Here is a 27061-nt window from a genome sequence, read left to right on the forward strand (position 1 = left end):
TTTTTTAAAAAAAATTATTATTGGAGTATAGTTGCTTTACAATGTTTTGTTATTTTCTGCTGTACAGCAAAGTGAAGCAGTTATACATATATCCACTCTTTTTTAGATTCTTTTCCCATGTAGGTCATTACAGAGTACTGAGTAGAGTTCCCTGTGCTGTACAGTAGGTCCTTATTAGTTATCTATTTTATATATAGCAGTGTGTATATGTCTTTCTACTTTCTTAGGGTGAAACCCTGTGCCATTGATTTTAGATCTTCTTTTCTAATAGAAGCATTTAGTGCTGTCAGTTTCCCACCAAACACTGCATCCAACATACTTACCATATTTTATTATCATTCAATTATAAATATTTTTAATTTCCCCTGTTTTGGTTTGACCTGTGAATTTCCAGATATTTGGAGTTTCTGTGAAAATATTCACAGTCACTGATTTCTAATTTAATTTTGTTATGGTCAGAGAATACAATCTGTATGACTTTTATCCCTTTGAATGTATTGAGACTTGTTTGAAAGCCCATCGTGTGGTCTGAATGTATGTTACATGAAACTTTAAAAGAATGTGAAAAAAAAAAGAAAAAGAAAAAAAAAAGAATGTGTATTCTGTTGTTGGGTGGAGTGTTCTGTAGATGGCAGGTAGGTCAAGAGGGGTGGTAGTGTTGCTTAGATCTATGTCTTTTCTGCATTTTTGTCTAGTTGTTCTATCAATTGCTGAGAGAAGACGTTGATCTCTCCTACTATAACTGTGGAATTGTCTATTTCATTCTTTAATTCTGTCAGTTTTTGCCTCTGGTATTTTGAGACTCTGTTTATTAGGTAGACACACATTTGTGGTTATATCTTCCTGATGAATTGCCCCTAATATCATTATGAGATGTCTTTATCTCTGGTGATAATCTTTGTTTTGAAGTTTCCTTTACCTGGTGTTAAAATAGCCACACTATATGTCAATTATATCTCAATAAAACTGGGAGGGGGAATGAAGTAAAATAAAATAGCCACACTAGCCTTCTTATGCTTACTGTCTATGGACATATGTTTTTTCATTCGTTTACTTTCAACTTATTTATGTCTTTATGTTTAAAGTGGTCTTTTATAGGCAACATTTAATAGAGTTTTACTCTTTTATCCACTCAGTCAGTCTCTGCCTTTTAATTGAGTACTTAGACCATCAACATTTAATGTAATTACTGTCACCATTTCATGTAATTATTGATATAGTTGGATTTAGGTCTATCACCTAATTATTTGTTTTCTTATTATCCCTGATTATCCCTTATTATCTCTGATTTTTTTTCCTTTCATTCCCCGTTAATTCATTTAGCATTAGTCATTTCACACATGTTTCTCAAGCACCTACTACATACCAGACATTTTTCTAGGCATCAGCCCCAGGCCCAGTTCTCAAGGAGCTTCCATTATAATGGGGGTGAGAGACAATCAAAAATAACCCAGGCATGATATAACATGTATAATTTTGAGTGTGATAAGTGATATGAAGAAAAATAAGTCAGGTTAAGAGATAAGAAATGAGGATGAGATAGGGGAGTCAAGGAAGGCCTCTTGGAAGAGGCACCATCTGAGCCAGCAGATCAGCAAGAAATGAGGGAGCAAGGCTCACAAAGAGCTAGGGAGCGGGATAGCTAGCACAGAGAACTGTACGTTCAAATGCGTGGGGGCAGGAACGAGAGAGAAGGTTAGTAGTGGGGCTGGAGTGAGCAGAGAGGAGAGAAAGTGGTAGAAGATGCCGTTGGAGAGATGGCTGATGACCAGAGCAAGCTTAGCCTCAGAGCCCACGATCATACATTTGAATTTTATCTCAAGTGGGTTGGGAAGTCTTTGGAGGGTTTTGAGCAGGGAAGGGCCCTGATCTGATTTCCAGTTGGGAAGCATCCTTCTGTTGTGAGGGAGATAGACTGTAGGTGGGCAGGAATGCAAGGAGACAGGCCAATTAAGCGGGGTCCAGGGAAATCAAAGGGACAGGCCTGACTTCTGGAAGAACACTCGGTATGCAAGTGAGCTGGTCCTGACTCAGTTTAGGGTTAGTGGTGGTGGAGGTGGTGAGCAGTGGGGAATTCAGAAAAGATGCACTTGTTAATGGACTGCCTGTCAGAGGACTGACTACATGATTTTCAGCGCCCTGTGAAAGATGAACATGTGGGGACGTTGTTCAAAAACTGTTAAAGATTTCAAGATGGCAGCAGCTGAGCTTTCCACCAAGCACGGGGCCCTTCTAAGTGTGAGGCCCTGTATGACTGTCCAGGTTGCACACCCATGGCCACACCCAGGGCTTGCCTACCACAGCCCCTGATCCCACTGGTGGCTCAAAGCTGCTGCCACCAGCCAACACCAGCTTCCAGGCCCAGGCCCTGCAGGGGCACAGGTCTAGGGGCCTCCAGAAGGCCCTTGCAGGCGTGAGGGGAAGGGGAGGGAACATGTCACCTCACATTTTTTTGGTCTCAAAGACACTCTCCCTGTCTTACCACTAGGTTCTGCATGACATTTTTTTTTCTTAAATTCCATATATATGTGTTAGCATACGGTATTTGTCTTTCTCTTTCTGACTTACTTCACTCTGTATGACAGACTCTAGGTCCATCCACCTCATTATATATAGCTCAATTTCGTTTCTTTTTATAGCTGAGTAATAGTCCGTTGTATATATGTGCCACATCTTCTTTATCCATTCATCCGATGATGGGCACGCAGGAATAAAGACACAGACCTACTGGAGAACGGACTTGAGGATATGGGGAGGGGGAAGGGTGAGCTGTGACAAAGCGAGAGAGAGGCATGGACATATATACACTACCAAACGTAAGGTAGATACCTAGTGGGAAGCAGCCGCATAGCACAGGGATATGAGCTCGGTGCTTTGTGACCGCCTGGAGGGGTGGGATAGGGAGGGTGGGAGGGAGGGAGACGCAAGAGGGAAGAGATATGGGAACATATGTATATGTATAACTGATTCACTTTGTTATAAAGCAGAAACTAACACAGCATTGTAAAGCAATTATACCCCAATAAAGATGTTAAAAAAAAAAAAGACACTCTCCCTACCCGCCACTCCAACCTCTGCCCTGGAGAGGGTGCAGGGCAAGGCCCGACCACAGGTCAAAATGACCTCTGTGAATGCACGCGCGTGCGTGGCTTCCGAGTGGGACACTTAGAGCTTGAAAGCGACCGCTGTCCCAGGGCTCCTCTGCCTCCCAGGGGACTCTGCAGTCGCCTCCCAGAGGGTCCCCAAAGGGAGGAATCTCCCGGCCCGCCCTCTGGCCCTTCCGCCCCAGGCTCCCAGTCTGATTGGGGAGGCGGGGGCGCACACCAAAGCTGCTCGCCTCAAGCCGACTCGGGTTCCCGCAGCCCCGGAGAAGAGAGCCGGAGGGGTCAGCCGGGGGACCCGGCCCGGAGAGGTGGGTGTGTCCGAAGCGGACCAGTGAGCGAGCGGAGAGCGGGGGCCGCCCCGCCTCGCCCCCGGGACTCGACTCCCCGCCCCCAACCCGGAAGCCCGCGGCGGCGCGCGCAGCCCGCGACCCTGACACCGACCCAGCACCATGGCCGCGACCGCGCCCCTGCGCGACTGCCAGGTACGCGGAGGCCGTCCCCGCCCGGGTTCCCCGCGGCCCCACGACCCCGGGAGTGGCGGGATAAGCCCTGCCAGGGGTCCGGCGGGGACACGGACCCCGAGAGACGGGCACGCCTTCTGGGCGCACGGAAGGGACCAGAGGACCCTACTGTGACCCCCGCCTCCGGAAAATCTGCGGCGCGGGCCCCGCCCCGCGGAGACCCCAGGTCCTCGTAAAAAGCTTAACCCGGGCGCGACACAGCGGGGACGCTGGGCATTAGTGAGGGTCTCCCACGGGACCCGCGGGGGCAGGGAGCCTGGACCCATTTTGCACTTGAGGAAGGGGCGTTCAGAGGAGCGAGGGAACCTACGCACAGCCACTCCGAGGAGCCGCCCGCTGGGCTGGCCGGAGTAAAGGTCATTTCTCCATACCGGGGAGTCGCCTGTCTGCGCCCCTGGCAAGACACCGACACAGCGATTACACTGAACAGTTCAGTTAGTTGGGGATGTTTCCTGAAGGTCTGAACTATCTGGTAAAGTGGGGAGATGAGAGGAATTGTCTTGGTGGTTGGCACCTTGCCAGCCAGGTGGCAGGACCACCCTCCTGGTTTTGCCCTCCAGCGCTAGCCCTTCTTCTGTCCTGGCAGACCTCCCTGCCGCCTGATCAGGGACTCCCCCTTACTGAGCGTCTGCTCCCTGGCAGACACTTTACAGTCACCCCATGTATCCTCCAGTGCCCCATTTCACAGAGGGGCCAGACAGGGGTCAGAGGGAGGACGTTGCCTGAGGGCACTCAACTACTTAGAGGGCCTGGGATTTGTGTCAGGATCTCTCCCACCCAGGCCTCAGCTCTCTCCACACTGCACCGTCTGAGAAGTCTGGGAGTCTGTGCCTGCCCCACAAGGACGGGTCTTATGGGAAGCCCATACCTGCAGGATGACAGACATTAGCATCTTCGGTGCTTGGGGGTTGGGGATTGCGTGTGTTTGCTTGGAGGGCTACATGGAATAAGACCCCTTCTTGCTGTGTGTAGGCTTGGAAGGATGCCGGGCTCCCTCTCTCAACCCCAAGCAACGAGGCCTGCAGGCTGTTTGATGCCACCCTGACCCAGGTATGCCCGTGGAGAGGAGTGGTGGCCCCTTCTGTAACGGTCCAGGGGGAGGTTTCTTAAATTGGTGAATGGTTTTTATTTTCATTAAAAACATTTTTTGGGGTGCATCTTACAGCTGCATTTATTCGTGCCACAAGGAAATGGTACTTCCACGCGTGCACAGTGATGCCGTAGCTCCCAGCTAACACAGCTTGCTTGAGTTTACAGCCAAACTGCCTGTCAGCTGATGTGCTCTCCAAGTAAAGCTGGTCAGGGATGACGTGAGCAGGCACGGGACTCGAAGCTTTCAAAACTTTACATCTTTATCCTGACTTTATAAGCAATGCAGCCCGTTAACCCCATTCCTGCCCGAATCTCCTGGTAAACTTGAGTATATTAGGGCTTCCCGGGGACCTGAACGTTCTTCATAATGCTTTGAAGCATCCTTGCACAGGATCGACGGCTCAGGCCGCTCCAAAGCCCCACAGTCAATGTCTCAGAAAGTGGTGGATGCTTTTTAAACCGCACGCAGACTTGAGAAATCGACTGCAACAGAATCCATGGACCTGTACCCCCAGGGCGCGGGAACAGTTCTGCCTGCTCAGGGCATGGCTGAGAGGTCCCCCAAGTGGCAGGCGTTGGCCTGTGAGGGTGCTGAGGGTTTGGTATGGGGCTCCTCCGTTTAAGGCATGGGGCCCCACTCCTGGGGCTAATCTGTGAATATACTGCTCCCACCTATGGCTGTTCTAAGGCCTTCCACCGTATTAGCAGTCATTTCTAACACCAGTGAAGGAGCCTATAGCCTTAGAACTAGGGGAGTCTCAGAGGTAAGGTCCAAATACTTTGCTTGACAGGTGGGGAAACTGAGGTCCAGAGAGCTGAGCTGACCTTTGCAGTGAGTTAGAGCGGCAGGATGCACCTGGGTCTAGACACACTGTTGGAAAACTAGAGCTGGGCTTTTTCAAGGGCGGTGAAATCGCTACCTACTGATTCTGTCCATGCAGCATAAGGGCCAAGGAAGCCTCTAGAAACATAAGGGCCATACAAGAAACTACTGGTGAAATGCCGTCAGCTTGCCAAGGGCCTCCACTGTGTGCATTTGAGCTCTTTGTCTGTTTGTCCCCTTCCCGCAACTTCTGGCCTCTGCAGAGCACAGTTTGTTGCAGGGAAAGTTCCCCAGTGCAGCGGCAGCCACCCCACCTCTCCCCCCGCCCCTGCTGTGCGTCTGCGTCTCTGTGCCAGCTCCCTTGTGTCTTGTTAAAATACATGTGCTAATTCTGTGTAGATGTAAGTTGGACAACTGACAGGGCACATTCTAAAATCTAATGCTTTATTATGGTTTTAGGATTTTTAAAAATTAAGACCTGGGTCAGGTATTTTTCATTTAAAATGTGTTTGCTGGGACTTCCCTGGTGGTCCAGTGATTAAGAATCTGTCTTGCAATGCAGGAGACGCTGGTTCAATCCCTGGTCAGGGAACTAAGATCCCACACGCCACGGGGCAACAAAGCCCATGCGCCACAACAAGAGAGAAGCCCGCCTGCCACAACGAAATATCCCGCATGCCACAACTAAGACCCGACACAGACAATAAATAAATAAATAGTTTTTAAAAAATTAGGGGCTTCCCTGGTGGCGTAGTGGTTGAGAATCCCACACGCAGCAATGAAGACCCAACGCAGCCAAAAATAAATAAATTTATCTTAAAAAATTAGGCATTAAAAAAAGACTAGAAACAAATACACCAAATTGTCAAAAATGATAATGAGATGAGATTAAGTATATTTTTGATCTTTTGGCTTTCATGCCTCTTCCTTTCTGTAATGAATGTTTACTGTGATTCTTTTTTAAAGGAATGAATAGGAAGTAGCAAGTTTCCTATTTTGATACCCAGTGTCAAGGCCCCTCTTGGGGCTGACGAGGCCGACACTGTGGGCAGGTCACCTGTCAGGAAGAGCCTTCCTTTAGATGTTTGTTTTTTGGAAATGGTGGCCTCACCAGCCTTAGAAAATGTGCCTTGAGTTCCGTGTATTCAGCCTCTTCATATGAAATCAACCCAGTTATGTTTTCTTTGAGCCAAGGTCCAGAAAATACCAGTGTTCTAGAAAGAAAAAAAAAAAAAAATCAAGGTTTAGAAACAAGCCTTCATTTACATGAACTAAAAACTCCTTGGGGACAGCTTTGTTGAATCTTTTAAATTTCAGTACGTAAAATGGACCAATGACCAGAGTCTTGGTGGCATTGAGGGCTGCCTGTCAAAGCTCAAAGCAGCAGATCCGACCTTCGGTGAGTGATGCTTTCCCTGGGTTGAGGAGCCCCGTTTCACAAGTCCAGCCCTTCACTGTTTCCCTGACTGCAGGACTCAGCTGGGTTGGGGAGGGCAGGGCTGGTTGCAGTGACCAGGTTGGGAGGGAGGGAAGGTGATAGCCACCACTGTGCTTGGAATAACAGCTGCTCCCATAAAGATGCCAGGTTCTATAGAAGGTGTCTTTCAAACGTTCTCCTTAAGACACTGATCCCAGTTCTCATATGAGGAAACTGAGATTCAGAGAGAGTAGAGAGTAAGAAATATACCCAAAGCCACCCAGCTGGTAGTTGGGGCGCTGGGATCAGACAAGCCTGTCTCAGTCCAAAGCCTGGACCCCTCGGAACACAAGAACTGGCCACTGCAGCCTCTCTGGGCACTAGCGAGGCCAACCCCACAGCAGCTGTGACGGGGAGGGCCGACCTGGTGACAGGCTGCCATCACAGGCAAGCCGTGTGCGTGGCAGGCACGCGGGCGGGGTCAGCCCAGTGCCTTCTGGAACCCCAGGAGGGTGGCCCAGTGTGGGTGAGGTTCTGGGCTGGGCAGAAGGGCTGAGGACGGGAGGGCAGCAGGGACCCCCACTGTGGCCAGGTCCCAGTGAGGGCAAGGGGCGCAGAATAGGGGATGAAGGGAGCTGTCACGGGAGCCAGTGTGCAGGCGTGGGCTCAGGTTCTCCGAGCAGACCCTGGCCCCAGGTCAGAAGCAGGGGCCACATGGGTGGTCCTGGCACTGTGGTTGGGTCCTAGATCCCAAGCCTGGGCCAAAGACTGAGTTCCAAACGCCAGCAGATACCCTTCCTCTGTCAAGGTTGGGGCTGGGAAGCCCAGGTAAGACCTGGGGACCAGCACACCTGCAGCAAGGCTGCTACAAGGGCCACAAGGCACACCCCCATCTTCCTCGGCCCCCGAGCTCTCAGCGAATGAGAACAGCCAAGACAGGATCATGGTTTCTCTCCTCTGGGGACCAGCCCCCGACAGCATCTACCGGGTGGCCCTTGGGAGGCCCTGTGCTGCTGGTAGTGACAGTAGCAGCTGCGAGGGAAGCAGGTGGGGCTCCGGAGGAGCCCGTAGGCAGCCCCTAACCAGTTCACCTGGTGAGGGGGGCGCAGGGGCTCCACACGTTGGCACTCCCCAGAATGCCCTCCACGTGCCTGGTGAGGAGCTGAGTTCCGGGCTGTCGGTGGGGACACACCCGACCGGCCACCTGGCTTGCCCCTCTTGGGACGTTGGGTGTTTATTTCACATGCGGGGCTGGGCTGGGCTGGGTGGGACCGTCTGAATCACCAGCTATTTCCCCACCTTTCGCCAGCCCTGGGCCACGCCATCGCTAATGGCCTCATTCTGATTGGCACCGGAAGCTCCGTGAGGCTGGACAAGGAGCTGGACCTGGCTGTGAAGACGATGGTGGAGATTTCCAAAACTCAGACCCTGACGCGGCGGGAACGGCTGCACGTGTCTGCAGTAGAGACCTTTGCCAAGGGGTGAGGGGCCTCCCTGGCCCAGGGGCTGGCTCTCCGAGGCCACACTGGGCGATGCCACGGGCTGCCACTGCGCCGTGCGGAGGGGGCCTCGGGGGATTCTCACCCTGACTCCCGTGCCCGCCTTATTGAGAATTGCATCCTGCCTACTGCTCTGTCCTCAGCTGACTGCTGAATGAGGACGTGGTTGGTTAGGACTCCCAGGTTAGAATGCAAAGCAACTTATTGTGTTTCGTTAAATAAATTGGTTATTATTTTCATTACAAAAATAGTAGGACCACAGTACAGAAATAGATAAGAGATAGGAGAAAGAAGAAATCCGTCGCCCTTATGCCCCTGGCACTCACACACCTCTGAGCATCTGTCGTTCCCGCGGCTGTCCGTCCCCCTGTGTGTGGGAGTCCTGACCCTGGTGCCTGCCCCCAGGACAGCCCCTGTGTCTGCTTGGGCAGGAGAGATGCCCGCAGAGCTGGGTGACCTGAGCTGATGCTACAGGCGTTCTGAAGCAGTGACAGAGAGAGTTCTGTCCTGGTGTTCCTGGCAAGTGGGTGCGGATGTCAGCAGAGGGGTGGAATTCCACCTCTCAGCCTTCCTGAATCTGGTTCACAGTCTCAGGTGAAATTGTCTTTGGTAACTTCTTAAACTAGTTTTTTTTTTTTCTTTTCTTGAATTAGAGAGTAAAACTTCCCACTGAAGCTTTTCAATTTTCTGAGCCACAACCTAATGTAGAGACTTACACGTATCTTTTAATCAGTTCAGTGCAGGCTGTGGCACTGCAAGAAATTAAGCCTTTTCCACTCCTCGTGTGTGAACTGTGTTCAGTGTTGCTGAGAAACTTCTCTTGGCTTCCAGGAACCTTCCAAAAGCCTGTGAGCTGTGGGAACAGATTCTCCAGGACTACCCGACAGACATGTTGGCCCTGAAATTTTCCCACGATACCTATTTTTACCTGGGCTACCAGGAACAGATGAGAGATTCTGTGGCTCGAATTTATCCCTTTTGGACACCCGACATCCCCCTTAGCAGGTAGGTGCTAGCAGGAAATCACATCGTTTCTGTTTCTTAGTCTCTCTCCTCTGCCCTGAAAACGTGGCAACTCTCCTGGCCCTGCCCTAAAACTAGTGAGACTACTGTTGTTATTTCCTAGTTCTTTACAGTGAAAAGTTGGGACTTCCCTGATGACCCAGTGGTTGGAACGTCACACTTCCATCGCAGGGGGTGCGGGTTCAACCCCTGGTCGGGGAACTAAGATCCTGCAAGCCGCGAAGATCGGCCAAAAAAAAAAAAAAGTGAAAAGGCTTCACGTCTTCATTTGATCTTTATCCCGTCCTGGGAATGAGGTAGTACTATTATGTATCAGTCAGCACAAGATAATTTTTGCCACAGTAACAAACATCCTCTAGATCTTTTTCTCCGAAGCTTATTACAACAAAGGTTAGTTTCTCACTGTCCATCATAGGAGAGCTGAGGCTCCACACCCCTGCCACTGTCGCCCTCCAGGATCCCAGCTGATGAAGTAACTGCTCTCGGGATACACCAGCTGCTAAGAGGGAAAGAGCTCTCCTGGGGGACTCACAATGGCATTAGTGCTCAGAGTGAAGGGTGTGCCCTGCAGCTCCCGAGCCACTGGTCAAATCCAGTCACCCACTCACAGGGGGCCAGGAAGTGCAACTCTACTTTGGGCTGGGAGGAGAGGGAGGCCTGGAATAACCATGAACAGCCCTAGGGACCACCACACATGATCACCTCCGTTGCATTTTAGTCATAGGATCGTTGTGAAGGTCAAGTGGACTAATAGATTGGAGAGCTGTATTAGTCAGGGTTCTCCAGAGAACAGAACCAATAGGGTGTGTATACCTGTATCTATATCTATACTATTTACATATATATATGGAGGGGGGTGGGGTGGGGTGGCGGGGGAAGGTATTTGTTTTAAGGAATTGGCTCCTGTGACTGGGGACTGGCGAGTCTGAAATCACTGCAGTCTCTGCCTTCGTCTCCACGTGACTGTCCTTTGTGTGTGTGTCCATGTGTGTCTGTGTCCAAACCTTCCTCCTTCTCCTTTCTCTTATGAGGACATCAGTCATTGGATATAGGGCCCACCCTAATCCAGGATGACCTCATCTTAACGTGAGCTTGATGATGGTCTGCAGAGACTCTAATTCCAAGTGAGGGCATGTGTTTAAACGTACCATTTTGGGGGAGACACAGTTTGACCGACATGGGTCATGTTGAGGGTTGAACGGTTCTAGTGCACTTTTTTTTTTTTTTTTTTAAAGGGCTTCAAATGCTTGGCTTTTTATTTATTTATTTATGGCTGCGATGGGTCCCCGTCTTCGCGCGAGGGCCCTCTCCAGCCGTGGCCAGCGGGGACCACTCCTCATCGCGGTGCGCGGGCCTCTCACTGGTGTGGCCTCTCCCGTTGCGGAGCACAGGCTCCGGACGCGCAGGCTCAGCAGCCATGGCTCACGGGCCCAGCCGCTCCGCGGCACGGGGGATCCTTCCAGACCAGGGCCCGAACCCGCGTCCCCTGCATTAGCAGGCAGACTGTCAACCACTGCGCCACCAGGGATGCCCAAGTGCACTTTTTTTAAAAATAATTTTCTTCTGTTTTCAGCTACGTGAAAGGCATCTATTCTTTCGGCCTGATGGAAACCAACTTCTACGATCGGGCGGAAAATCTCGCCAAAGAGGTAAGTGGGCCCTTCCTGAGATGCCTGAGCCCTTGTGGAGTGGGGTCAGGTGGAGGAGAGCACGCCAGGCACGCTGCACCCCACCCACTCAGGACCTCGCTTCCTACCAGGAGGGCTCATGTTAACAGAGAGGGCAGCTCCCTCCCCTTTTCCCCACCCTGGGTTTGCAAAGCCGCCTTGCTCAGGAAACTCCCCACCCAGGCCATGAAGGCAAATGAGGCCCAGGGAGGTTCCGTCCACCCCTCTTGCTTAGGGTCACACGGAGTGGCAGCTCTGCACGCCCCCAGCTCCGTATCTCCAGGGCCCACAGTTTGCGCTGCTGGACCCAGACTTTGTAAGTGGGGAAGCGAGTATCAGCGTCACTTCTCCCACCTGAGACCTCACGTGTCTAAGTGTCACTGACTTCACCAAGCCTCCAGGAGCTGACAGATGAGTGATGAGTGAGGCTTGTCGCCGAAAATTCAATGAACTATCAAGTTAAGAAAAAAAAATGGGGAATTTTATTCGAGCCAAACTGAGGATTGTAACCCGGGAAGCAGACTCTCAGAAAGTTCTGAGAACTGTTCAGCCTGTTAGAACTCAAAGGTACAGTCATAGTCATCTACCTTTTGGAGACAAAGGATCGTACATCAAAATGACATCCTGATGTTTTATGTAGAGGTCACCAAGGATACATAGCCCGATAAGCACGGACAGAGCCAGCGGCGAGTCACCATGACCCCCTACAGAGCTGGGGAAGAACGCGTTCTTTTAAGAACTTACATTGCTAGCACCAGAAAAAAGGGAAGAATTGACGTTTACAGTCCGGCAGGAACTCCCATCTCTGAGGAGCACTGATGGATGTGTAACACCCGTGCGTACATGCACATCAGGGAGGGAGGGAGGAGGCCCAAACAAGCCCAGAGAGAGAACTTTATGTTTAACTTTTCTTGTCCTGCCTTAAGATATAAATTTTATTTCATCAGACTGCTTCCAGTGGGCCCTGACCTGGCGTTGGGGTCCTGCTGGCCAGCCCTTCTCTTGAGCACCGCCCCCATCCGGAGGGGCCAGCGGCCAAGGGTGCAGAACAGGGTGGGATGCTAAGCGCTTCCTGCCGGCCCGGGCCCCTCCTTCCGTGCTGGTGGAGATGGGCTGGCCGGCCCCGTGGACGTCCCTCACTCGCAGGCCCGGAAGCCTCAGCATCTCTGGCTCTCAGAGTCCCTCTCCAGCTCCTCCTGTCGCGGGAGTGGAAACTGAGTCCCAGGGAGGGGCCGCCACGCACAAGGGGGTGACAACCACTCCCGTGCCTGGCTCAGGGCCGGCACTCAGTGTACACGCCGCTCCGGTCGGCTCGATCCTCTGCAGCGGGGCATTGAACTCTTCATTGCCCAGAGGAGGGCGACCAGGCCCAAGAGGCCAAGGCCGTGGCCACACAGCTCACAGAAGGCAGAGCCACGGTCACCCGGGCCACCTGAGCACAGTCCTTCTTGCTGCCTGGACAGACCTGCTCCCCAGCACCCAGCCAGAGCTCTCCCCCCGAGTCTTTGCCCTAGTTGGCTCCCAGCACCCCTCCCTGGGAGACAGCCGGCACCCTCCGGGGGCCCACAGGGCCTGTGGGGTCTCTGACAACCACTCTACTTATAGAATAGAGCCCAGATTTGACAGTAGGATGATGGGGTCTGTGCTTTAGCCCTGAGTCAGGCCGTCGAGGGGCACAGGGAGCTTCACGGCAATCTGAGTGACCAGGCACCACCATCCAGGGGGCCAGCTGTAGGAAGGGTCCCCTGGAGACCTTGGCAGCTGGGCCCTCCCTCTGGGTGCCATCTATGTGGGCACCTGAGGGCTGGCAGGATGGTTCAAGAAGTCAGAGGGTGACCAAAAGGTGCAGGTTCACACCTGCCAGGAGCAGGAAGCGGTGGCGTGGGGTGCCCCGCTCTGCTCCCTTCACGCCCCTTCTCCTTCAGGCGCCCACACTCTGACCCCAGCACCAGCCCACCACAGACAGTTACTGGGCAAGGCCAGGCCTCTAGGAGAGCGAGGGTGGGCTGCACAGGCTCCACTGGAGTCTGGAGACGCCTCACGGTGGTGATGCGTGGGCCTTGTCTGCAGGCTGAACGCCCAGGGCAGGAAGAGCGAAGGGCAGCTGTCGGGGAAGGAGAGCCGCAGCGAGTTCAGGGTCACGGAGCACTTGATAGACTGAGACTTAGGGCGGAGGTGGGCGGGCCGGGTGCCAGGAGCAAAGTCTGGGGGCAGGCAGGGCCAGATCGCTCTGGCCTTGTAGACTCTGTCCCAGGGAACCTTGGGAGGGAGCCGGTCAGGAACCCCTCAGCGAGGGGGGAGCTTAATCCCAGCAGGGGGATGAGAGCGGCCCTGCTGCCCTGAGCCTCTGCCTTCCGCAGCACGCTTAGCAGGTCCCTTCAGCCTGCTCAGCTGTGCCCCTGGGGTCTCCTGAAGGGTCCTGGTCCTGCAGGGTTCTGCCCCGGGCTGCCCGTCGTTCCCTACACATGTGGCCTTTCTCTGTGTCCCCACGTGGACTGGTTGGGCCCATGCAAGTCAGGGCTGCAGCAGGGAGGTGGGGCTTGCTGGGGACCACCTGCCAGCATAGACCCCGCAGCAGGTGCCAGGCCAGGGGTGAAGGTGCTGGGCTTTCCCAATTCTGCTTCTGTGAAAGGCGTGGGCGCCTGAGGTGGCAGGGCTGGGGGGACCCCGTGATCAGGTGTGGAGGACCTGGGCTCATGTGGATGGTCCACAGGCCCGTGGTGAGCCCCGGCTTACTGCTCTGTGCCAGGATGAGTAGGCGCTCAGTAGCCATGAGCTAAACTACCCGCCGTGAGATGGGAGTCGGACCTCGTGTCCCGCCTGCCGTGTCGTCACCGTCAAGTCCGAGGGTCATCGGAGCGGCTCTTGTTGTTCCTAGCAGCGATACCAGAACGAGCCCGGAAAGCCACACATGTGGTCCTTGCATGTGTGTGGTCCTTGCATGTGTGTGGTCCTTGCATGTGTGCTAGTCGGAGGGGCAGCCGAGAGCCCCTGGAGCGCACACACTCGGTGTCCACTGGCCTCCACGGCAGTTGCGAGAAGAAGGCGGCCTTACTTCCCACCGCAGGGGAAACTGGGCAGCGACTGAGCTGTATGCAGGCGGCTGGGGCCCAGGGGGTTGGATGAGCCCCTGCTTTGGAGAGACCCCAGTGCCACCCAACTGTGTGGGCCCGGGCAAGTCACTTAGCCTCTCTGAACCTTAGTTTCCTCACCTGTGAAATGGGCAGTGATACCCTCTCCGGCAGCATCTGGTGTTTGGTCAACGGGCCGGTCCTTGGGGTCGTTATTTTGAGGCAGAGCCCAGGCCCCTTGCTTGCCCAGGCCCCTCGTGCCCCGGCACGGCTTGGGGACGCCTTGTCACCGGGCAGCCTGACTCACCCATGTTATCTCGACTTGTCCCCCACCCAACCCCCACACCCCCGCCACGTAGGCTTTGTCTATTAACCCGACGGACGCGTGGTCGGTGCACACCATCGCCCATATTCATGAGATGAAAGCAGAGGTCCAGGATGGATTGGAGTTCATGCAGCGCTCAGAAACCCACTGGAAGGTACGATTCGTGTCCGCCCACCTGCCTGGAAAATTCTATTCGTTCCTCCAAGTTAAGCCAGGGATTAACGGATGGAGGTACAAGGCGTGGCTTAGTTCTGGGGAGAACTCATCTTCCACTTGGAGGCGTTTCTGTCAAGCCACCGAATCCCCTGGGAACCCCACGGCTTCCCGACATCCGCTGATGTTTTGAAGGTGTTTCTAGAACTGGTTGTGGCCTGAGGTTGTAGAGGGAATGGATGAGAAAGGGGAAACGAGAGCCCAGCAGGGGTGAAAACTGTGAGCTCACCGGCCAGCAGACTGGACACAAACCCCGGAACCACAGAGCGTCCTCAGGGAGCACGCAGTGCAGCCAGGGCTTGATGGGAGGGACGACGGCCCAGCCACTGCCGGTGGGGCTGGTGTGCGGGGCTCAGGGCCCTGGGGAGGCAGCAGCGTGGATGCCATCCAGACCCCTCAAGCCCTTCCAGACCCTCTCCTGGGGCCTTAACACCCAGGGGCCTCCCTGCTCCCACCCCCAGCGCCCGCCTGCGCCCAGCTGCTGTGGCCCTCCCTCTGCATGCGCCTGTGGTCCTTGAGTGTGTCTCTGGCCTACAGCCTGGCTACCTGTCCAGGTGCGGTCTGCTGCTCTGCCCTTTTCTGTGCTATGGTGGGCTTCCCAGGGCACTGCCGGCCAAGACAGTGAGTCTCTGCCAGGGCCTGGCACCGGGCAGCAGGTGCTCAGTGATTGAGCAAACCATGGAGAGACCAGGAACCAGGCAGGGAACAGGGGACTGGCATGGTCACCTCAGTTCCTCCCAGCAGCTCCCTGGCCTAGGACAGGCCAGCGAGAAGTAATTTACAAGAAGGCAGATTCCTGGCTTCTCCGAGAGGGGTATTAAGTAGAGCAGGCGAACTGGTGTAAGAGAAGCTTTGAGAACTATAATCTCATTAGATTCACACTCAGATCTTTTTTTCTTCTTCGGCTGCCTTGGGTCTTTGTTGCCGCTTGTGGGCTTTCCTTAGTTGCAGCAAGCAGGGGCCACTCTTCGTTGCGGTGCCCGGGCTTCTCATTGCGGTGGCTTGTTGCAGAGCACAGGCTCCAGGTGTGTGGGCTTCAGTAGTTGTGGCTCGCGGGCTCCAGAGCTCAGGCTCACTAGTTGTGGCTCACGGGCTTAGTTGCTCCGCGGCAGGTGGGATCTTCCCGGACCAGGGATGGAAACCGCGTCCCTTGCGTCGGCAGGCGGATTCTCAACCACTGTGCCACCAGGGAAGCCCCCAGATCTTTTTAAGGATCCCCGAACGCTGGGCACGAGCTAGGCCCTGGGTGGGGGTACAGTGTGGGTCGGGCCCTTGTCCTTGGGCTCCCCCTGCAGGTGCTGAGTCTGGGTGGAGGGAGCGCAGAGTTGCCGTGTCCTCTGAGGGGGAGGCCGCGGAGGCGTGGCCAGGGCCAGGTCATTTGTATTCCACTTACTTCCTGCCCCCAGACTGCGATTTTCCTGGGCCTGGGTGCTTGAGGCCTGGCTCCACCCCAGGACGAGGCCGTGGTCCCTCTGAGCCTCGGTTTCCTTACCTGAAAACCTGCTGCCGCAACAACTGTGAAGCCCTTGCCCCGAAGGAGTCCCCATCGGTGTTAGTCCGACTGTAACAGGCAGCCTGAGATGGCTGGGGCCACCTCCAGCAGGCGCTCGTCCCCTGATGCCTGCACACGTCCCTGCAGTGGCTCCTGCCAGCCTCTGGCCTGGCTGCACAGCCCTGGGGTGGACGATGTGGCCTGGGGCTCCCTTTCCTCCTCCTCCAGCACCTGCCCCAGGCATTTGGCTGTGCCCCTCCCTGGGGACCCCACTGAGAGTCCCACCCAGACCTCTCTGTCCTCAAAAGGCCCGTCAAGTGGAGCGAGCAGTTCCCTAGCAGCGCATGACCGCACCATGCCAGGGGCATTCTTGGGGATGTGGAAACCCAGAGGAGGCATCCCACCCAACTCGGCTTGAGGGAGAAACAGTCAGGGAAGGCTTCCTGGAGGAGGCAACGTATGAGCTGAGTATTGCAGGGTGAGTAGGTGTTTGCTAGGCAGAGGACAGGGAGATGTAGGATCAGCTTAAGCAAAGGCGCCAAGGCCTACAGTGGCCTGTAAGGGAGAGGGGAGTTGGGTGGGTTTTCACCCTCAAATACAGGTGCCAGGTAGACGTGGGCCATGGAGGAGGCATCGTCAGTTCCTTTCCAGGAGATGGGAGGTGGTATCCAGGCAGAGAAGGAAGTGTCAGCCGCAGCCCCGTAGGCTAGTGTTCATGGTAGGGCCAAAAGCGTACCAGCTGCAGCCGTCTAGATGTCACCCCATTCCCCTTATTCTGTGGGCTCTGACAGGACCTGCAGGGAGTTTGGCCCTGGGCTCACTGATCCGTAGGGTTTTACTGGATGCATTGCACTGTTTGGACGCAGTGGGCCTCTGCAGCCGTTCGGATAGACTTATTCATTTTCTCCACTCCACACCCAAGGAAGGTGAGGCTTTGGTTCTCCTGCCTTCTCGCTCTGGGGCTAAGATGCCAGCCTGCCGCAGCCTCAGCATCCTCGGAAAATTCCGGCACGCCACTCGCCGAGGCTCGGAGCCAAAGGAGAAGATGGGGCGTGGACTCGCCGGCACAGGCCGGCCAGGGCGGGTGCCCGGGAAGTGTTTCCTGCGTTCAGAGCTGTGGCGCTCTGCATTGGCACAGAACAGCAGCTGCTTCCCGCCTCCCCGCAACAGGCTGTCAGATTTTCCCTCATTCTCTCGTTCTTTCCCCAGGACTCTGATATGCTCGCTTGTCACAATTATTGGCACTGGGCTTTATATCTGATTGAAAAGGTAAGATGACCGGCTGTCTTATCCTATAAAGATGCCCAAGGAAAGAAATATTTTTCTCCCTTTTGCTGTACTTTGTATCCTGTGGAGCAGTACGGTGTGATTGCACATTTCAAAGGTGTCCTGATGCAGCAGAGCCCTCATGTTTTCAAATAGCTTTTCAGGCTTAAACTCCTTTAGGTATTCTGCACTGTCTGGACTTGGAAATCATGTGTATCGTGTGCCATTTGTGGAGACAGGGTAGCCCGAGCGCCTGCCGCTGTAGTGGACTGCTAGGCTCCCACCTCACGGACGTAGCTGAACGAACCATGGGACCCTCCGAATGCTTTGCCCCAGTGGCAGTGAGGGTGTGGGGACACCCTTGACCCCAGTGATTCCACCACTGGGTCCCATTTATAAGGATTTGTCTTACAGTTTATCGTAGAGAAAATCTAGAAGCTCCCTAAATGTCCAAAGAGAAATGCTTGGAAGGTGAGGACCCTGTAATGACAGGCAGAATGCAGTGATACAGTGTCTCCAAGAAAGCAGTGAACCCAACTGGGCAGTAAGGAAAATAAAGGGAAAAACAGTCCTAGAAGAAACACATGAAAAAGCTGGCAGCCGCTTGACAAGCGCTTCATAGGAAGAATAATGCTTTTGCAGAAAGGGCTCCCTTAGCGGCAGGAGCTGCTGCTGTGTCTTCTACGCAGGGGAGCGAAGGGCTGGGGCAGAGGTGGGACCCACCCGAGACCCAGCACGGCTGTGGGGCGGGGGCTCTGTCGAGGTCATTTGCAATTCACGTCTCAGCATCTCATTTCACCTCGTCCACGTGTTAATCCCGGAACTTCATTTTTCCAGGGCGAATACGAGGCCGCATTGACCATTTATGATGACCACGTAAGTCCACGCTTGCACCCGATTCGGTTTACTGCAGCGATTTACCCTTCAGTCTCTAACAGATCTTTGAGCCAGTCAGTGTTACCCCAGCCAGACCCACAGCTGGAGCGAGAGCACAGCTATTGTGTAAGACCTCCCGGCATCGATTCTCTCGCAGAGCGGTGTCAAAACCCAGAATGGGATTTGACTCTTTGCCCGTGGGCGTTGGTAGACTGCACATCTCATTTGGTCATCTCTGAAATCTCAGGCTTCCCTCCAGTCACTTTATTTTATTTTATTTTAAAATGTATTTGTATGTTCTTTTTTAAAAGAAGACCTTTCTTTTTTAAAAGAAAGGTCTTTGTTGCTGTGCGCAGGCTTTCTCTAGTTGCAGCGAGCGGGGGCTACTCTTCGTTGCGGTGCGCGGGCTTCTCATTGCGGTGGCTTCTCTTGTTGCGGAGCACGGGCTCTAGGCACGTGGGCTTCAGTAGTTGCACCACGTGGGCTCAGTAGTTGTGGTTCGCAGGCTCTAGAGCGCAGGCTCAGTAGTCGTGGCGCACGGGCTTAGTTGCTCCGCGGCATGCGGGATCTTCCTGGACCAGGGATCGAACCCATGTCCCCTGCATTGGCAGGTGGATTCTTAACCACTGAGCCACCAGGGAAGCCCCCCAGGAATTTTTTTTTTCTGTAGTAAAATATACATACCGTATTTTACCGTTTTAACCAGTTTTGAGTGTATGGTTCTGTAGCATTAAGTATATTCACATGGTGGTGCAGCCACCACCACCATCCATTTCTGGAACTTTTTCATCTTTCCAAACTGAAACTCCTGGCCTACTAAACACTAACTCCCTATTCCCCCTCCCTCCACCCCCTAGGTTATTTAAGAGGGAAAAAAAAAGCCTAACTTGCAACTGCTGGGGACCCCACCATGGGCTTAATAGCAGAGCCTGGGGTCACAAAAATGCGTGTAATTTGAGGATCTAAACCCCAGAGAAAAACACTCAGTAAAGTTTCCTATAAGTCATCCTCTCGAGTTGTCGGGATTTCGTAGTAAAGAGTGAAGGGTGACGAGAGCTGTGTGCCGTGAGACGTAGACCAGCCGAATGTGGAATCGTGGTCGGGCGAGATGATTCTCTGCCGTCGTAGACCAGGGCTGGCGGCAGGAGGTGACAGGTGCCAGGGCCCGGCAGGTGCTCCCCCAGGTGCCAGTGCGGCGGGCTCTTTCTCAAGTCTGTCCAGTGTCCCTTGGGCAGCTGGAGCGGCCCAGGCCCTCGGAGAGGGGAGTGGCCCTGAGAGCTGGGCTGGAGGGGACACTGGCAGTGGCTCCTGTTGGCTGAAGGCTGGCTCTGCCCAGGCCCTACGCACAGCGCAGAGGGCTGGGCTCTGGCTGTCCCTGCAGCCCCTCATCCCCTGCCTGCTCTTGTCTTCCAGATCCTCCCCAGCCTGCGGGGCAGCGGCGCAATGCTGGACGTGGTGGACAGCTGCTCCATGCTCTACCGGCTGCAGATGGAAGGTACCGGGTCTGGGCCTTCTCCTCTGGCTCTTCTCCTCCCACCCGACGAGGGGACAGTGCCACGGCCTGGGCTCAGGCCGGCAGGAGCTCATTAGCGAGTTTCTCCAGGGCCTGCTCCCGGTCCCGGGACGGCGCGGCTTCGGGTACCAGCCCTGAGGCTGCCTTCCAGCTGGCCTGAGGCCGGTGGGCCAGGCCACTGCTGCCCTTTCTCCCAGTTCCCTCCGCTCCTCGGTGTGTGGGCCTCAGGCTCCGAGTCCTGCTGGTACCTGCCATTCCCACAGCCTACCTGCCAGGCCTGCATGGCGCGGGTGGCGCCTGGCCACCTGTCCTTGGGTGCCACCTCAGTTTCTCAACTCCCTGGGATTTCAGAGGGAGAGTTTTCCCAACAGTGTCATGCAGTGCTCCTCAGGGAGCCTGGATGGGGTTGCCCATAGCCCTGAGGGCTACGGAAGGCTTATGGCCAACCACTGTGGTACCAGATAGCTCTCCCCTCTCCCCCAGGCTCAGCAGAGCCAAACCTGTACCCACTGTAGGGCCTGGGTCAGTGGGGATAAGGCCCGGGCAGGACTGGCTGTTTCCGGGGACTCTGGGAAGGCTTCCTAGAGGAGGTGAAACGTGAGCCATGCAAGGGAACGTAGGGTTTTGCCGGGTGGCGGCGGGACAGGATGTTACAGGTGGGAAGCAGCCTATCTGAAGCCCCCAGGACACAGAGGCCAGTGGCCTGTTATGGGGATGAGTGACGGAGTGTGGGGTCCGTGCGCTCAGAGGAGCAGAGGAGGCTGAGAGCTGGGGAGGGAGGGTGAAGAGTGTGGCTTTCATCCGGGTCTGCGGGGAGCCCGCGGGGCAGGGCTGGCCAGGCTCTGTCCAGCAGGGGGGCTGAGCCAGGGGAGGCCGGGCTGGAGGCCGGGGCATCCGTGAGGAGCTGGGAGAACAGTGAGGGGCTCTCACGGCTGTCCAGGTGATAAGGCCTGGACACCGGAACCCAGGCTGGTGGAGGCCTGTGTCTCTGTCCGGCCAAAACCATCGGAACTCGGTGGCAGGGGGGGCGGGCCTGGGGGCAGTTGAGTCCTGTTGACCCTTTGCCTGTGGAGGCTCAGCCTGGGTCCCCCTGAATTCGCTGGAGGAGGGGCCCAGCCTGGAGGCTGGGAGGCACGGTGTGGGTGCCTCTGGGCCGGTGGAGGGAAGAGGAAGGTCACTTGCTCCCTCAGCATGCAGAGTGGAGACTTCAGAGCCGCGTCCAACTGACAGGCGGAGAAACAGAAGTCAAGGGCAACAACAAGGTCACGGGAAGAGCCCGCTAGGAGCAGTAGGAAAACTCGGGTAAAAGTTGCAGGAGCGGGAGGGACAGGAGGCGGGAGGCGGTGGTGGAGAGCGGAGCAGAGGAGGGACTGTCCAGAGCTGGAGATCCGGACCCAAAGGCCGAAGGATGCTTCTTATGAATTCCGCTGTGCTGTGCTGTGTCAGGTGCCTGCCCAGTGAGAACCACGGGAAGAATTTTTAAAGTGGTTTGGGGTTTGTCAAAGGGTCCAGAGACCTCATTTGATACCCTTCCATAGCTTTTTTTTTTTTTTTTTTTTTTTGCTTTCTACCTTACCCGTCTGCCATCTTTATGATTAAACAAAGTTAATATAAACCGGCCCCCAAAGCCTAAGCCCGAGGCCAGACACCGCCTGCCAGCGTCACCCGGCCTCCTCACCTGGAGCCGCCCGTGGGTGCCAGAGGCCCGTGCGCACAGCGCTCATGCCAGGCCTGCGGGTGTCCTCCCGTGTCCCCAGGGGTGTCTGTGGGTGAGCGGTGGCAAGATGTCCTGTCCGTGACCCAGAAGCACAGCCGCGACCACATCCTCCTCTTCAACGATGCGCACTTGCTGATGGCGTCCCTGGGCGCTGGGGACTCCCGGACCACGCAGGAGCTGCTGACCACCCTGCGGGATGCCAGCGAGTACGTGGAGGGCCCGGGGCCACCGGGGGGACCCCCGCCCTGCTGAGAGGGCCCTGGGGGGCTGCTCATGCCACCCCTGCCCGACTGGGGGGCTGGAGGCCCCACTGGTGGGTACAGCCACACAGACGCCCGTGGAGGGCTTCTCGCAGGTGTGCGCCTCCTGGGTGTTTGTCCCCATAGGTGTGCATCCCCCGCAAGTGTGTGCCCCCAGGTGTCCACTCCCCACCCCCTGCCCGGGCATGCGTCCCCGCAGGGTGTGCCCTGCGAGGGTATAGTTGGCTCCCCCAGGACACAGAGCAGCCTCTCCATCCCCTAGGCCTCAATGGCAGCGTCATGCACGGGGGATGCCGTGAGGCCCTGGAACCAGAGACACCCGCCGCTTACAGGGCCTCAGCTCTCTGATGTGAGCCTGTTTCCTCATCTGCTGGGACAGGCTGGTAGGAGAGTGAGGGGCAGTGACGCGGTGACACACACCCAGCATAGTTCCTGAGCCGGTTCCAATCACAGCGGGGGCCAGAGAGAGTCCAGGGAAGCGGGCTCTGCACAGCACAGGCCACCAAGGAGGCAGCCAGCCCTCATCTCCTGCCTGTAGGGCTAGAGTTGTGGGACCCATGAACCCTGGTGGTTTGTCCCGGGTGCCTGGGGGAGGGTGGCCACCCACGGCCGCTTGCCCTGCCCCTCCTCCCAGGGCTGAACTGCATGAACTGGGGGCTTTGGCTGGGGACGTAGCTTCAGGCCCCCGGCCCTCACGACCCAGATCAACCGCCACCTGAGGGCAACGGGAAGACAAAGCCTGCCACAGCTGTTCACTCCAGGGGCCGGCGCCGACTCCAGTGCCAGCCTTCACCTGCATTGCCCTGCGAGGGCGGCACTGCTACTCCCACCTTACAGATGAGCAAACCGAGGCCAGGCGTGGGGCATCCACCCAAGGCCACGTCGCAGTTGAACTGAGTTTAGAGCCCAGTTCTCTCCCCTCCCTGGCGGCTTGTCCTCTGTCAGGTCACCTGATCAAAGCACCTACTGTGTCAGGCACGGAGCCAGGGATGCTGGGCTGAGGAGGAGACAGCCTCCTCCTCAGGCGCCTGAGTGGGGGGGGCAGCACGAGGCCCTGCAGGACGCTGGGGGCACCCTCTTGGCTGGCAGGTCCCCGGGGGAGAACCACCAGCACCTCCTGGCCCGCGACGTGGGGCTGCCCTTGTGCCAGGCCCTGGTGGAGGCCCAGAGCGGGAACCCCGACGGCGTGGTGGAACTGCTCCTGCCCATCCGCCACCGGATTGTCCAGATCGGAGGCAGCAACGCCCAGGTGAGCCAGCAGCTGCGGTGCAAGGGCCAGTCTGGGAGCCCCTGTGCCCCACGGCCTCTGTCTCCGCGGTGTTGGCGCCCACAGTGTGGGAGAGTCCTTGTCGTTCACATCCCCCAGTAAGCTTGTCCCTGAGAACAGGCCAGCCTGCAGTGGGGAGGGGGCAGGCGTCCCTATACCTCGTCCCACGTCACAGAGCCTCACGTGCCCACTTGACCTTTCAGAGAGACGTCTTCAACCAGTTACTGATTCACGCGGCCTTAAACTGCTCGTCCGGCATCCACAAGAACGTGGCCCGGTGAGTTCCTCGTTCTGGTCCCGAAGCCCAGCTGGGAACGACCCCGAGCACAGCCCCGTCTCACTCGGGGGTCTCCCCACAGGCTTCCAGGTGCCCAGAGGCTCCCGCCTCCCTTGGCCCAAGGTGGTGCCCACCTCTGAGGCAGAGATGCAAGGCTACAGGGGTGCCTGGTTCTCCCCCTGTGAGCGTCTTCAACTTGACCAAAGGATCTGACCACCCCCACCCCCAGGCCCCCCCTCCTGCCCTCCCAGCCCACTCCTCATTTCTGGCCACAGTGAGCTGCAGTTACTCTTTCAGGCCCCTGGGCCTTTGCACGTGCCACACCCTCTGCCTGGGACATCCTTTCTTCTTTTGCACCTGCTGACGCCTACCGACCCTTTGGGTCTCAGCTCACATTCTCCTACCTGTGCTGGGTGCCAGGGGCGGGGGGGGGGGTGGCGGACAGGAGACCCAGGCCCAGGCTGCATGTCACATTCTCCTACCTGTGCTGGGTGCCAGGGGCGGGGGGGGGGGCGGGCAGGAGACCCAGGCCCAGGCTGCACGGAGCTTACCTCTCCTGTGGGAACTGACACGAGGCAGCCAATGCCACAAATATGTGTAAAACTGCCACGAGGGCGGGCGTACTGCCCAAGACGCTGTGATGAGTAGGTGGGGGTCAGGAGGGAGAGGGTGCCTGGTGGAGGTGACACTCTCGGGGAGACCTGAAACCAAGCGAGTTTAACCAGGCCAGGGGTGATCTGGTTAGGAGGAGGAGTGTGGCTGGAGGATTGGGGGTGTCAGGGTAGGGGCACCCCAAGAAGAAAGCTCTACCCGTGAAGCCAGCCATCGCCGGCAGCCTTCGCTGTCCCACACCCCATTCACCTCGACCTGCACCAGCCCCTATGCTCCTGGGGGGAGATGTGACCCCCCCCATCCCTTAGGCCCTCCTGGAACGCCGAGGGGAAAGAGGGGAGCCAAGGGGTGCCGGGTGGGCAGGAGGGGTGTCGTGAGGCCCAGCGAAGCTGCCGCTGCAAGTCCAGGCTGCACCGTGGGGCCCAGGAGGCCCTTGCTGGGCGCTCGAGGTTAGAGGTCAGGTGGAAAGCGCCAGTGTCCAAGCACAGGCACGGGCGGCCCACGGTGGGCAGGGCCCGGCTGCCCCGACGACCGTTCCAAAGCGAGCAGTGCAGGTGCTGGTGAAACAGGTGTGGACGCTGTGTCACACCTGAGTCTGGATGGACACGCTGGAAATGGTCAAACCCTGGAGCGCCCTGGACACATGCCCCTCGCTGTCCCCCTCCGTGGCCACGTGCAAAACCTCACGTATTTCTCTAGTGGTGGAGCCGCTTGGGGAGCTCCAGGCCTGGTGTGGCACCTCTGGCAGCTGGGCAGGGAGGGTGGGGCCCTTTGGACAGAGAGGAGGGTGTGGGCTTGAGCAGGGGAGCTGGGGCCAGCACACGGGCGGGGTGACAAAGTCCATGCTGGGGGGCGGGGGGCGCAGTAGGGGGTCTGCCCCTGGGAGTGCGAGGGGAGCCTGCTGCTGTCGGGGTGACAGGCACGCCCCCTCCTGGTGCCCTCCTGCCATCCACACACAGCTCAGCTCCCCTCCCGTCCAAGGTGGAAACGCTCCGCCCCCTGCCATGGTGTCCCTGCCCCAAGTGCCAGGCCCCGGCCCCTTAACCGCACCCTCAGCGCACAGAATCGCTGTTGTCAATTGTTTGGGGTCTTTGCCTTAAATGATTCTCTCTTTGTTGAAAGAGGTTTTTCCCACACCACCTCTTCTGCCACTCGCTTTCCTGGAACATCCTCAGGCGTGGCTCTCCCCCCGATCCCCACAGTCGTGCTCTCCCCACTGGTCCCAGCATTCTGTATGGCGGGAGGATGGGCCCCGAGTTCCTGGGGCAGACGAGCCCGCGGGGCTGTGCTCACCCTGACATTTTCTGCACGCGGGCGTTGCTGGGAGCAGTGTCGGGAGGCTCTTGGAACCCCGGAGGTCCTGGGCCAGTGCGAGCGCGTGGGGCTCTGGAGTCCACGCCTTCTCATCCTCACGTCTCCGCCCACCTTCCCTCTGGTCCCCACCCCTGGTGTCCTGCCTCTGGGCCTTTGTCCCTCTAGTCCCCTCTGCTGTGATGCCGTCCCCTCCCTCCACCACTGGGGAAGGGGAGCATCTTGCTCTCTGCCACTCGGGCCCCAGCCCGTGCCGCCTGTGTCCTGCCTTGGGGTGGCAGGACCATCCACCCCCCACATTCTAGGAGGTTCCAACGCAGAGCCTGTCTCTGTTTCCCCAGGAGCCTTCTGATGGAGCGAGACGCCTTGAAGCCCAACTCCCCGCTGACTGCGAGGCTCATCCGCCGGGCGGCCGCCGTCCACCTCCTGCAGTGAGGCGGCCTGGCCGCCTGCCCCGCGGAGCCTCCCCGCCTGCCCCGCGGAGTCTCCCGGGCCATCAGACCAGCTGCCACACTGGCCTCGCAGGGCTACAAGTAGCTGGAGCCTGTCGATTAGGCCTGTAAAGGTGAAGCCCTGTAACCAGCAGCGTTACAGGAAGAGGGGACAGAAATCAATTCTCAACATGATGCTAAATCTTCTCATCCTCGTTAAGGGCCAGGGTGCAGTTCTAAGCAGTCAGAGCTGAGGTGGGGACCGCTGTTCCACTTGCCTTGCAAATTGTATTTTCCCAGGGGACCCTTATACCTTCTGGTCGGTCAGGGGTCGGAAGGGTTGGTGCTGGGCTCAGCTGGGGGAGGGGAGTCTCCTATGCAGCCCCTGGGGGCACCCCTCCCCTGCAGCCTAGGCTGCCTCTGGGATAAACCCCTTCATTCTGTCTTCCTCCCTGTATTCCAGGCAGGTTCTGTTGTCCGACCTTTTGGGTGAGGGTACCAATGTGGGGGAGTGACTTGCCCAGGGTCACAGCTAGCGGAGGCCCTGGGGACATTCACCCCAGGCCCCTGTGCTTCCTGGGAGAGGGACCCCCATCTTGCTGCCTGGGGCCTCGGCCCTTCTGCTGTCTCTGCAGAGATGTCCTCAAGCTTCTCCCTGGGCTTTGGTGGTGCTGGTTTGGGCTTGTTTTCTCTTTATTCTAAGCTGGACTTCATAAAGGGGCCTTGGGTACCTGGTTTCCTTTGTCAGCCATGCCTTTAATCGTAGGAATGCACACTCGCTGAGCTGGTGGTGTGCTATCTGGGGTGTGAGGATCGAGCTCAGAGGTTGCCTTGCTGTGGCAAAAACCAAAGCATTGTGATGTGGCTTGAACAAGATCTGAGACAGTTTTATAAATGCTGCCTCGGTCTCCTTCCCCATCGGTAACCTGGCCCTGACGCCCCCCCCCCACCCCCGCACGCTGCAGGTCTCGGGAGAACGTGCCGACTCGGCCATGCTGTGAGGGGCGATACCAGCCCATAGATGTTTCTCAGGTTCCTTCAGTGCAAACTGAAATTAGCTAGAGACTCACGGGGGGCAGGTCTCCTGGGAGACAGCAGACACCTGCAAATCGACTAGACAAATTCCTGGGATTAAAATAAATTAGTTAATCGGTTCCTTTGACTAACTGTTGCTGGGTGGGCATCTTCTATTTGTCAGGCCTGGGCTGGGTCCTGGGGAGACAGGCTTCTCCTTGAACTTGGGTGTGGGGCTGGGCAGTGAGTCAAGAACAGAGTAATTACAAT

At 56.5% G+C, this 27061-nt stretch overlaps 1 protein-coding gene across 1 annotated transcript; it reads left to right on the forward strand.

The window, feature by feature from the left end:
* Positions 1–3498: 3498 nt before the first annotated feature.
* TTC38 (tetratricopeptide repeat domain 38) lies at positions 3499–25916 on the forward strand. The gene is made up of 14 exons (XM_082665999.1): positions 3499–3586; positions 4598–4675; positions 6858–6939; positions 8267–8438; positions 9288–9461; positions 11053–11128; positions 14577–14696; positions 17457–17516; positions 18351–18389; positions 19803–19884; positions 21660–21825; positions 22969–23128; positions 23350–23423; positions 25688–25916. The coding sequence occupies exons 1-14, from the start codon at positions 3554–3556 to the stop codon at positions 25779–25781; spliced, it is 1410 nt and encodes a 469-aa protein (XP_082522125.1). The 5' UTR covers positions 3499–3553; the 3' UTR covers positions 25782–25916.
* The last annotated feature ends 1145 nt before the right edge of the window (positions 25917–27061 follow it).

The sequence above is a fragment of the Grampus griseus genome, assembly GCF_964374135.1.
Source record: "Grampus griseus genome assembly, chromosome: 11".
In the NCBI taxonomy this organism is placed as follows: Eukaryota; Metazoa; Chordata; class Mammalia; order Artiodactyla; family Delphinidae; genus Grampus; species Grampus griseus.